Source organism: Galeopterus variegatus, unplaced genomic scaffold, assembly GCF_000696425.1.
Source record: "Galeopterus variegatus unplaced genomic scaffold, G_variegatus-3.0.2 Scaffold259, whole genome shotgun sequence".
Classification (NCBI taxonomy): Eukaryota; Metazoa; Chordata; class Mammalia; order Dermoptera; family Cynocephalidae; genus Galeopterus; species Galeopterus variegatus.
In genome coordinates, this window is record NW_007726370.1 from 35,545 (window position 1) to 48,530 (window position 12,986).

Below are 12,986 nucleotides of genomic sequence, written 5' to 3' on the forward strand. Positions count from 1 at the left end.
TTTCCCAGGTTCCTTTGATGGGTCTGATGTAACTAAATTCTACCATGGGATGTACATGGAAGTGATATATGCAGCTTCTGAAAGTTGCCTTAAAGAGAGGGCATTTCTCTCTTTTATCCTTTCTGCTGGCTAAAATGCACATATTGGGAATAAAGGTGTATCAGGTATTTTTGACCAAAATATATAAAGTGCATAATAAGAGTGACAGGGTAATGAGATAGGAGACTGTGATCCAGTTGGTCATGGACCCACCATATCAACCCTGTGTTTTTAATGTGAGGGAAAAAATTAACTTCTATTTTTTTCAGCCACTGTTTTTTGGGGGGTTTTGATGCTTATGGCCCAACCCAATCCTATCAAATACACAGGGTGCAATGAAGTTGCCAATCCAAAATACAATGTAAAAAACAAGATAAACACTAGGGAATGAGAAAAGGGGATTTGGGATTTCTCTAGGCTTCAGCCAGCTAAAGAAGCAGCAGCAGCCATGGGTATGGCCATGGCCACCAAACAAACAAACAAACTTCAAGAAGAAGGTGTAACTGAGGGAACACAAGGGAAGTACAGGGCTCAAATATAGCAGCCTTCCCATTATGGGAGTCTCTGACCAAAGTCCTTCTCTGCAAACTTTGGAAGAGTCAAATTATAATTTCAGAAGTGGGAGTTTCCGCCATTTTCGAAAATTGGGAAGGTCCGGAGATTAAGTGTAGTTGCAGCCACGATGGCAGCCTTTGCTGTGGAACCCCAGGTGCCCACGCTGGGATCTGAACCAATGATGCTGGGTTCACCCACATAGCCAAAACCAGGAGTTAATGCCCAGTTCTTACCTGGATTTTTAATGGGGGATTTGCCAGCTCCAGTGACTCCACAACCTCAATCAATTAGTGGCCCTTCAGTAGGAGTAATGGAAATGAGATCACCTTTACTCGCAGGTGGGTCACCACCACAACCAGTTGTACCAGCTCATAAAGATAAAAGTGGAGCTCCACCAGTTAGAAGTATATACGATGACATTTCCAGCCCAGGACTTGGGTCAACACCTTTAACTTCAAGAAGACAGCCAAACATTGCAGTAATGCAGAGTCCTCTTGTTGGGGTTACAACTACTACTCCTGGGACAGGGCAAAGTATGTTTAGTCCAGCAAATATTGGTCAACCACGAAAGACGACATTATCTCCTGCCCAGTTGGATCCTTTTTATACTCAAGGAGATTCTCTGACTTCTGAAGATCACCTCGATGACACTTGGGGGGCTGTGTTTGGGTTTCCTCAAGCATCTGCTTCCTATATATTATTACAATTTGCACAATATGGGAATATCTTAAAACATGTGATGTCTGGGGCTGGCCCGGTGGCGCACTGCTATAGTGCGCCGCTTGGGAAGCGCGGTGGCGCTCCCGCCGAGGGTTCGGATCCCACATACAGACCGGCCGCTCGCTGGCTGAGCGAGGGGCGGGAGCAACACCGAGGGGCGGGAGCAACACCGAGGGTTGCGATCCCGTGGCCGGTCCCGGTCTGGTACGGGTGTGACACTGAGGGTTGCGATCCGTTGCCGGTCATGAAAAAAGACAAAAAGGAAAAAAAAAAAAACATGGGATGTCTAACACAGGAAATTGGATGCATATTCGTTATCAGTCTAAACTGCAGGCCCGGAAAGCCTTAAGCAAAGATGGGAGAATTTTTGGTGAATCCATTATGATTGGTGTAAAACCATGTATTGATAAAAGTGTTATGGAAAACAGTGACAGATGTGCTTTATCATCTCCATCTCTAGCCTTTACACCACCGATCAGAACCTTAGGTACACCAACACAACCTGGAAGTACTCCTAGGATTTCTACCATGAGACCTCTTGCTACAGCATACAAAGCTTCTACTAGTGACTATCAGGTTATTTCTGACAGACAAACGCCAAAAAAAGATGAAAGTCTTGTATCTAAAGCAATGGAGTACATGTTCGGCTGGTAGTATAATAAGAGCTAAGAACTACCAAGGAGGAGGTTGCTACACTAAAAGAGTTAGCAGAGTACTGCCGGTTTCCTTTGGTTAGTTTTATAACCACTCTTGGCAGTATCGGATAGCTAGCTCATACTTCTTTTAGAAACCTTTTTCGTTAAGGATAAAGCCTATTCGTAGCTTGCACTTTAAGAGATGCTTGAGATACATTTTAAAGAAAACTTAAAATCCCTGTAATTGTGCATGCTTAAGCACAAAGAAAACTCAGCATTAATTACTGTAAATTAAATAATTTGTGGTGATGCTTCGTAGTCTTCATGAGAACGTGGGGTGAATTTCATGAAGGGAACCTACAGGCACTTCTACCAAGACACAGAGATTATAATTAGCAATTTGAATTATGGTCTTTTAATTTAGATAGTATTTAATATTTTAATATTGTAGTTACTATATGTCCTGTCATGGATTGTCATCTTTCAGTATTCTAAAATCAAAACATTCTTTTTAGAAACCTACTACTAAAGTTTCTTAATAATAAACTTTGTCTATTATATGTATTGAAAAAATAAATAAATAAATAATTTCAGAAGTGAAAACCTTATCAGTTTTCCCTGGGGAAAAAAAAGGACCACAAAATCTCAGTGGCTTACAACAACCTACATGTTTATTTCTCACTCACTCTACGTGTCCATCTTGGATCAGCAGAAAGCTCTGCTCGTTTTAATAATTCAGTGACCCAGGCTGAGAGAGGCTCATCTTGACATGTGCTTCCTTGCTCATGGCAGCAGGAAAAAGGAAACATGGTGAATCATACGCTGGCTCTTAATCACAATGCTCAGCATAGCAGCACTATTCGCAATAGCTGAGAGGTAGAAGCAACCCAAATATCCATTGACAAATGAATTAATAAACAAAATGTATTCATGCAATGAAATATTATTCAGCCTTAAAAAGGAAAGAAATCCTGTCAAATGCTACAACATGGATGAACCTTGAGGACATAATGCTAAGTGAAATAAGCCAGTCAAAAAAAGACAAATACTGTATGATTCCACTTATATTAAGGACCTAGAGTAGTCAAATTCATAGATAGTAGAATGGTGGTGTCTTATTCTGTTTCTCGTGCTTGTAACAAAATACACAGAACTGGATGATTTATAAAGAAAAATGAAATTTATTCCTTACAGTTTCTGAAGCTAGGAAGTCCAAAATCCATCTGGTGGTGGTGACAGTGACCCAGGGGTCTCACATTGCAAGATGGTGGAAGCAGAGAGAGCAGAGGGAGAGAGCAAGAGAGAGACAAAGACAGACTCTCCTCTTTTAAAGCCCTCAGAACCACGCCCCTGACCACCATTTTTAATCCATTCACTACTACACAGTCCTACAATCCAATCACCTCTTCTAGGCTCCACCTTTCAATTACCACAGTAGGATTTCCTGCTCTCTTAACAATCACAGTGGGGGCTAAGTTTCTAATACATAAAACTTGGGGGACACAACTCAAGTTTCAGTGAGTTTTGGGGGGGACATAATTCAATCCACTACAGGTGTTTACCAGAGGCTGGGAAGGGGGAAGGGAGATGGGAAAGTTATTTAATGGGTATAGAGTTTCAGTTTTATAAGATAAAAAAGTTCTGGAGCTCTGTTTCACAAGAATGTGATATACTTAACACTACTTAACTGTATACTTAAAAATGGATGGTAATTTTTTTGTTGTGTTTTTTACCACAAGAAAAAAGAATAGTGCTCAGAAAAGACACACATCACTTCTGTTCACATTAGATTAGCTAAAGCAAGTTACATAGTTATGCTTATCTTTAAAAATGTGGGGAGGGGAAGTGCAATCCTATCAAATATCAACTATTTCTTTTATTCTCCTTCCTATACCTGCAATGCATTCACCTACTCTCCTCTAAGGGGAGTTAACTCAAAAGTCCCAAGGATGGCATCAACCTCAAAGCCCAGGATCTCTGGATGGTGCATGGTAGTCTTTATGTCAGGGGATAATGTTCAGGTAGCATCTACGACAGGTCCATGTGCATCTCCTCTTGATCCAGAGGACCCAGCCCTCCCCAAACACACACACACACACACGCACACACACATACACAACCACAATATTCAGTGGTGGAATAGAGTCAGGATAACTTCAATAAACACTCACATTAAAAATAAGAAGAACAGGAAACACATGGCAGTCATTGCCTGGAACAATTCCAATATTAGACCGGGCAGAAGTTTTAGACTCCCTGCCCTGAAGGTGAAAAATGTTCGTGAATAGGCTCCATGTGGCTTTCCTAGGGAAGGCTCCCCTGTCCATTGATCTCCATGATTACTGGATTCTCCCTTTGGGCCTCCCTTTGGAGGACATCCTTTGGCTTTGAAGTAGGCATTGAAGAATGTCTGCCTTAGGGGTTGAGCAGCCTACTTCATGCCTATAGATGGTAGCGAGTCCAAGGGCCATTCTATGTCTGAAATAGCCACAATCATTTAATCCAGGTTGGAGCTTCTTTTAACAGTAAAACTATTTTACAATTTTAACTTTTTACCTACTCCCACATTTCCTTTCTAGACATATTTCTTTACCATATTTCTGTGCTCTCTTACCCCAGTACCCCTCTTTCTCTCTCTGTTATCTTCTCTCTTCCTGACTCTCTCTCCCCTACTGATTGAAGGTTCCTGAGCCTAGAAATGAGTGCTACCCTTTTTCCCCTGAACCATTTTAAGTCATTTCGAGCCATTTGGTCTAACTGAAAGGAATTACAGGGCACCATGCCCTAATCCAAGATCAGTGATCTGATCCTTACTGCAAAGTTGAGTTTTAATAGGCCTTTGTGGCTCAAAGCACCAATTTTACCTTTTACTGTTTGGGCTGAGAAGCAGTTGCCTTTTCCAACCTTAAAAATCCCTGAATTGTAGACTCTCTTGTTTCTAGTCTCTTGTTTATTCTCCCAGACTGACCAAGTCTTAACATATCTCTTTCTTATACAGTCATGTTTTGCTTAACAACAGGGATACATTCTGAGAAATGAGTCATTAGGTGATTTTATTATTATGTGAGCATCACAGAGTGTACTTACACAAACCTAGATGGTATAGCCTATAACATACCTGGGCTTTACAATATAGCCATCATAATCTTATGAGACCACTGTTGTATATATGGTAGGTCATTGACTGAAATGTTGTTTTGCAATGCATGACTGTAATAGCTTGTCAAATGCAGCTAACAACCAATAAACTGTAATAATAATCTATTTTCAACCTCTTCCCTGAAGTTAGATATGCTTTTTGCCTTCCAATTTATTGCAGGCAGCAGTTTCACCAAATATTTCTCCTCTAGGAAACATTGATTTACATTTCTCCAGACTTCAGTAATAATTTCCTTGATTTCTTCTAAACAGCTGTTAAGCCAATGCCATATCTTTTAGGGTTTATTTTATTATCAATGCAGCACCCTACTCTTAGATTCCTAAGTATAGTATCCTTTCAGGATAAGATACATATCCTGTCTAAAAATTTCCCTCAAATCTCAGCAGCTTAAGTAAAAAGTTTATTTTCACTTGTGCTCCATGTCCATTGGAAGGGTCTTCAAAGGGCTCTGTTCACCATGGCCACTCAAGGACACACATAGATAGTCTCCATCTCAACATCTGTTTCCATAATCACGGCTTCAATGGGAAAATAACATGCCTCTCAAAGCTCAAAATATTTGGTAAACAACACTAAAAGAAGCTCTATAGCTCTGGATTTGGTTGCAGGGAACAAAACCCTCTCTCTAATTTAAGGAGAAAGGGACTCAAATATTCAGTAGCTTATGAGATATTTGGGAGGACTAAAGAAACACGCTCAGGTTGAACTTTCAGAAAAGTCTCCCCAAGTCACACCCAGAACCAGGTCATCAAAGGAGCTGTGCCTCTTCTGCAATCAGAAACCCACTAACATCAGGACTCTATGAGAATTAAAAACACTTTGTCAATCAGGAAACCACTATGGCTACCAGTTCCAGACCATACCACACCTGCTAGTGTATGCCTATAGATGAATGCAGGCAGACCAGCCTCTCAAAGCCAACAAAGCTGGTGCATGGGCTCTTTGCTGATGATGTAAGAAAAAAGGGAGCAGCAGACAGCCGATGTAGCAAAAGTGTGGCTTCCCTCTAACCTCCACTTTCCAAATCTCATGCTGGAGAATCTGATTAGCCAAATGCAAATCACACCCAGAACCCCCGCTTCAGTGGGAACTCCAGCATCTGCAGCACAGGCAGGCACACTACAACAAAAATGGACTGAGTAACAATCCAGCATTTCCATCCCTTAAAACATAGCAATAGGCCGTACTGTAGGCCACCACATTCAATGGCAATAATAAAATACTTTTTTTTAAATCATTTTTATCCCTGCCTATTTCAAAGTAATGTTAAGACGTTTACACTAAATGAGCATGATCAGGCCCTTAGGAATTCGGGAAAAGTTAAAATTTTCCTATGTACTCTTTTATAATCTAAGGGGGAACATAATATATTTGCTTTAAACAAAATATGTTAAGTACCATCCTTCAGGTATATGAGCATTCCTGAGGTTTAGTAGTTTGTCATCTTCAATTTTCACACCATCTATGAAGTAGTTTGTCAGTTAAGGATTGTATTCAGCTGAACATCATAGACACCCACCTACAGCAGCTTGATCAAACGTAGTACTTATTTTAAGAAGTAGACTAAAGCTGGGCAATCCAGGGCCAGTACAGGGACCCCGATGCCTATCTTTCCACTCTTTCATCCTTAATTTGTGGCCCTCATCTTCATGATCATGAGATGGCTGTTCTACTTCCAGACATGGTTGGCACCTTCCAGGATAGACAGAGGAAGAACAAAGGCAGAGGACAGTTGCGAGCTGGGTGTTTACACCACCACCTCGTGACTTCTGCATACATCTTTTTTAGCACATAGCAACCTCTCCCTGCAGGGGAACAAACGTTTTTGCTTTGTTTTGGCCAGGCCTATTGCCAAAATCAGAAATCTGTTAGTAGGAAAAAGGCTAGCATAAATACTGGGCAGGCAACTAGCAGTACCTGCCTCGGATAAACATCATTTTCTTCATTCTACAACAAGGAAACCAGGGTTCAAAGACGTTAAGTAATGCAGCTGTAGCTGAATGATTCGGAGTTTGAATTCATGCCTGTGACTGCAAAGTCAGGACTTTTTGATAAGCATTTATTTTTTAAATGTTTTAGAACTTAAAAAAAAAAATTGACATGTAAAGTAGTAAATCAGATTATTTGGGCAAAAAAAACAGGAAAGGAAAAAAAACCCATTTGCTTAAGATTCCAGAGAGCAGAAGTGGGAGTGGGAATGAAAAGAGGGAAAAGTTTTTCTTGAAGGTAGGAATCTGAGAGGGAATAAAAGAGAGAGAGAGAGAGAGAGAGAGAGAGAGAGAGAGAGAGAGAAGGAGGAAAAGGACAAGAGATTTTCTGTGGGAATAGCACGATCCCATGCTTTAAAAAACAACAAAATCCCTGTGCTTAAAAGCAGCCTTGAATATTATGACACATTTCCAGGCTAGTTTTCCACTGCTGGGTAAAAATTTATTGCCTAGTGGCTAGAACTCATTTTGACCTGGCAAAACTCATTTTATTGCTTCCGTTAACTCTTACCTAGTGCTTGAGAATTATAATAGTTATTAACCAATCTAACCTGAAATTCATCTCTAGTCACCGTATGGTATTTTCCAGGATGATTCATTTGATTCATGTTTTCCTAAACCTGGATTTTCTTGCATTCATTGAGAAAAGAAAAACAAGCAAGGGGCTGTTGGATGTTTCTTACAAGGGACTCTGAGATTTGAAGGAAATACAGAAGATATCAGAAATGGGTAGCCAAGACCACCTAATTAGAGGGCAGGGTATTGTCCTGTCTGAGAGTATACTGGCATTGACTATACACAGCAGTCTACAAGAATGTGTAACTTATCCTGAGAACTCTGCAACAGCCTCTAACTAGTCTTTGGCACTGTTGGGAAAATAGAATAATTTAATCAGGCCCCCTCACCTCAGGGTCAGTTGGGGGTGGTTCAGCACATTCTTTGTAAGCAAGTTGTGTTGAGTGGAGTTAGCGCGTGTGCACGGTGCTGTGGCCTGGCTGGCGTCTGCCTCGGGCGTCCACCCATATGGCCATGCTCTCCAACCTACAGCTTCCAAGGACCTGTTTGCTGTTTACCTAGCTCATAGACCTGCATGTGAGGGGTCTGGGGACCCAGTCTGGCATGTGAAGTGTTTGTGACCCAGTCTATGAATGGGTTTGAGGGGTCTGTGAGCTCCAGACCCAGCCCCAGCTTGACAATTAGCATCACAGGCAGGATTACAGGCAGGTAAAAGAGCTTGATAGGCACCTGGAAACTTGTGGCTTTTTCCCCAAGGGGCTGGGATACATCTTTACTTTGCTGTGTCCTTGCTATGAACCTTGGGGATTTCCCTACCTTAACTTCACCTCCTTGAAGTGGGCTGGCTCTTGGCACTGGCATACCAATAATCTGGAAGAAAGTAATGACTAAATGAATGTAGTCCAATCCACGGTTCTAGCTACCAAGCATGCCTAATTCATCCCCAAATAGTAGTTTGGTACCTACAAAGAGCAAATTAATTGCACTCCCGTGAGTGCAGCAAGAAAAAGGAAAGGTAAATAGCACAGAGATTGAACCTGAAAAGGACTGGGGTGGAAAAACTGTGTAAAATATACCTGGGGTAAAGAATCTGCACACAGATTAAATTTTACTGAAGGCTGGGAACAAAGAGCAGCTTCCTGTTGGAAGGTCACAGAATATCCTGGCCCCCCTTGCTGTTAATGCAGTCACAAGGTAAGCTTGTGCAATCATTGACATAAGAAAGTCTTGAAAGGGTGTGGCTTGTGTGGCTTTGGCTCAGGTTAGACTCCTTTTGAGGATGTAGAGTCAGGGATTTTAATCCTGCAGGGTCTCAAGGAGCAGCCTAGAGCACTGCTTGGGAAAATGAAGGAGGTGATTTTCTAGCTATCTGTATGTGCACAGTTTTTAATCACCCTCCAGCCTCCTTGCAACTAAAGAAGAGGGAAAAGAATGTGAAATAAGAGAGCAATGCCCAGCAAAACTGGAATTTAGAAGAGATGGAGCACAAGTACAGGTGAGGTCTATAGGGGGAGTTTCACCCATAAAATTATGCTTCTGCTTTGGAAGTATGTTAAGAAGTCAACAGGCTTTCATAGATACATACAATCATAATGTAAGTACCAGCATTCAGCAGATATTTGTTGAGAGCAAAGGCCTACTCTAGAATTCTTAAATTCTAAAATTCTTTAAGACTTAAAGAATTTTACGTCTTAAAATTCTTAAATTCAATATCCCTTCATGATAAAAACTCTCAACAAATTAGAAAAGTATCTAAAAAAAGAAAGTGTCTCAACACAATAAAGGCCATATATGACAAACCCACAGCTAACATCATCCTGCTTTTCTTCTGAGAACAGGAGCAAAACAAGGATGCCCAGTCTCACCATTTCTATTCAGCATAGTAATGGAAGGTCTAGCCTGAGCAATTATGCAAAAGAAAGAAATAAAGGGCATCCAAATTGTTGGAAATTTCATCCAAAGAGGAAGTCAAATTGTCCCTGTTTGCTTTTAACATGATCTTATACATAGAAAGACTTGCAGCGAAAGACTCCACCAAAAAGTCTTAGAACTGATAAACGAATTCAGTAAAGTTACAGGATACAAAATCATCATACAAAAATCAGTAGCATTTCTATATATCAATAGTAAAATAGCAGAAAAAGAAATCAAGAAAGCAATCACATTTACAATAGCTTCCCCAACAATAAAATAGCTAGGAATAAATTTAACAAAGGAGGTGAAAGATCTCTACAATGAAAACTACAAAACACTAATGAAAGAAATTAAACAACACACAAAAAAAATGGAAAGACATTCCATGGTCATGGATTAGAAGAATTAAGAGTCAGGGCCGGCCCGGTGGTGCACTGCTATAGTGCGCCGCTTGGGAAGCGCAGTGGCACTCCCGCCAAGGGTTTGGATCCCACATACAGACCGGCCTCTCACTGGCTGAGCGAGGTGCGGGGGCAACGCCGAGGGTTGCAATCCTGTTGCCGGTCCCGGTCCGGTACGGGCGCGACACTGAGGGTTGCGATCCGTTGCCGGCCACGAAAAAAAGACAAAAAGGAAAAAAAAAAAAAAAAGGAAGAATTAAGAGTCAAAATGACCATACCACCCAAAATGATCTACTGATTCAGTGCAATCCCTATCAAAATACTAATGACATTCATCACAGAAATAGAGAAAAACAATCCTAAAATCATATGGAACCCCAAAAGACCCTGAATAGCCAAAGCAATCCTGAGCAAAAAGCACAAAGCTGGAGGCATTACAATAGCTAGCTTCAAAATATACTACAAAGCTATAGTAACTAAAACAGCATGGTACTGGTATAAAAACAAACACATAGACCAAAGAGACAAAATAGAGAACCCAGAAATAAATCCATATATTTACAGTCAACTGATCTTTCATAAAGGCACCAAGAACATACAGTGGGGGCAAGGACAGCCTCTTAAATAAATTGTGCTGGGAAAACTAGATCTCCATGTACAGAAGAATGAAAATAGACCTCTACCTCTCACCATTTACCAAAATCAACTCAAAATGGATTGCAGACTTAAATGTATGACCTGAAACTATAAAACTACTAGAAGAAAGCATAGGGGAAATACTCCAAGACATTGGTCTAGGCAAAAAACTTGTGGAGATTACTTCTAAAGCACAGGCAATAAAAGCAATGATAGACAAATGGGATTACATCAAACTAAAAAGCTTCTGCACAGCAAAGGAAACAATCAGCAGAGTGAACAAGCAACCAAATGGGAGAAAATATTTGCAAACTATTCATCTGACAAGGGATTAATATCCAGAATATAAAGGAACTTAAACAACTCAACAACAAAAAATCCCAAATAATCTGATTAAAAAATGGGCAAATAAGCTGAATAGATATTTCTAAAAATAACACATACAAATAGCCAAAGTTATATGAAAAAATGTTCAACATCACTAATCATCACAGAAGTGGAAATCAAAACCACAACAAGTATCATCTCATGCCAGATAGAATGGCTATTACCAAAAAGACAGAAAATAACAAATGTTGGTGAGGATGCAGAGAAAGGGGAACTCTTGTACACTGTTGGTAGGAATGTAAGTTCGTGCAGCCATGGAGAAGTTCCTCAAATATCTAAAAATAGAACTACCAGATGATCCATCAATCCCACTGCTGGGTACTTATCCAAAGGAAAAGAAATTAGCATATCAAAGAGATATCTGCACCCCCATGTTTATAGCACTATTCACAATAGCCAAGATATGGAATCAACCTAGTTATCCACCAACAGATGAATGTATAAAGAAAATGTGTTGTATATATACACAATGGAACACTACTCACCAAAGAATGAAACCCTGTCGTCTGCAGTGACGTGAGTGAGGCTGGAAGACATTATGTCAAATGAAAAAGTCAGACACAGAAAGATAAATACTACCTGTTTTCATTCATGTGGAAGCTAAAAAAGATAATAAGTTGAACTTCAAGAAGTAGAGAATAGAATTATGGTTACAAGAAGCTGAGTAGGGGAGGGGAGGGGGATAGTGAGAGGTTGGTTAATGGACACAAAACTACAAAGCTAGATAAGGAAGATAAGTGCCAGTGGTATACAGTAGTGCTAGAAACCTATAATTAATAACTTATTGTATGTTCACAAATGGTTAGAAGAGAGGAACTCAAATATTCTTATAACAAAGGTGATAATTTTTTGCAGTGATGAATTTGCTAACTACCCTTATTTGATCATTACACATTATATACATGTATTAAGATATAACTGTGTCCCATAAATATGTACAATCAATTCATTTCAATTAAAAAATAAATTCAAAAAAAGAATTACATGAGAAGTTTGTTTGAAAGGCAGATTCCCAGGCCCAGCCATAAAAAGTTCTGATTCAGTAGGTTGGAGTGGGATCTGGGGATATGCATTATTACCAGGCAGCACATGTGATTTAGGACTGATGGCTCTTAGACTCTCCTGGTTGCTTTGTAAAAACTAAACTTGGTCACTTCAAAAGCTGGCAACCAATCAAATTAGAGACCTGACTGATAAAAATACAAACAAAATAGAATATGTTTTTTGCCACCTCTTGCATGTTATTTTGTTACACTCTTGAATTTTTCACCTTGGAATTTTTGACCTATTTGTTAAAGAACCATAACTTGACCTGGAATTACAGAGCTATCAGAAGCAACAATATATACATTATAGACCTGACTTCTCCAGCAATTTGCCATTACTTAGAGCAAATGCCTTCAGGAGGCTACCTGTGTCTGCCTGAAAGAAGGAAGGACGGACAGATCAGGAAGGAGGTGATTTGCAAGTCATCCTTTTCTTTAAAAACTTCCTCTCAAAATTTCCTTTCAAGATTTGAAGATTAAGAACCTTTCTTCAAGAGGAAGAAATTGCTGGAGCCCTAAAAACCCACAAAATTCATTGGTACTGTGCAATCGCTTTAAACTTTTTTGATCAAGACCCACACTAAAAATACATTTCACATCACAACCCAGCACACAAACAGAGAAATACACATATAAGTGTGTATCGTGTGTGTTTATGTGAACACATATGGAAAATGGAAACAACCATTTTATGAAACATTACTTACCTTCACTATGTGAAACCCATTGATATTTTCTATATCCCATTCCTTGCTTTTCCCTTCCCTTCTCCTTTTCCTTTCTCCTTCTTTTCCTCTCTCTCTTTTCCTTTATGAGAGTCAAGACTTTACATGGTTTTGCCCTGCTGTTTAAAAAATGCTGGGGTAGGGGCCGGCCCAGTGGCGCACTGGATAGTGCGCCGCTTGGGAAGCGCGGCGGCGCTCCCGCCCGAGGGTTAGGATCCCACATACAGACCGGTTCCCGCTCACTGGCTGAGCGAGGCGCGGGAG

General features: G+C 40.3%; 1 protein-coding gene across 1 annotated transcript; it reads left to right on the top strand.

Moving 5' to 3' along the window:
- Nucleotides 1-721: 721 nt before the first annotated feature.
- LOC103585628 (nucleoporin NUP53-like) lies at nt 722-2,063 on the top strand. Its single transcript, XM_008566640.1, is given in 2 exon segments — nt 722-1,346; nt 1,610-2,063. Coding segments are annotated over 2 exon segments (984 nt in total). The 3' UTR covers nt 1,969-2,063.
- Nucleotides 2,064-12,986: the final 10,923 nt, after the last annotated feature.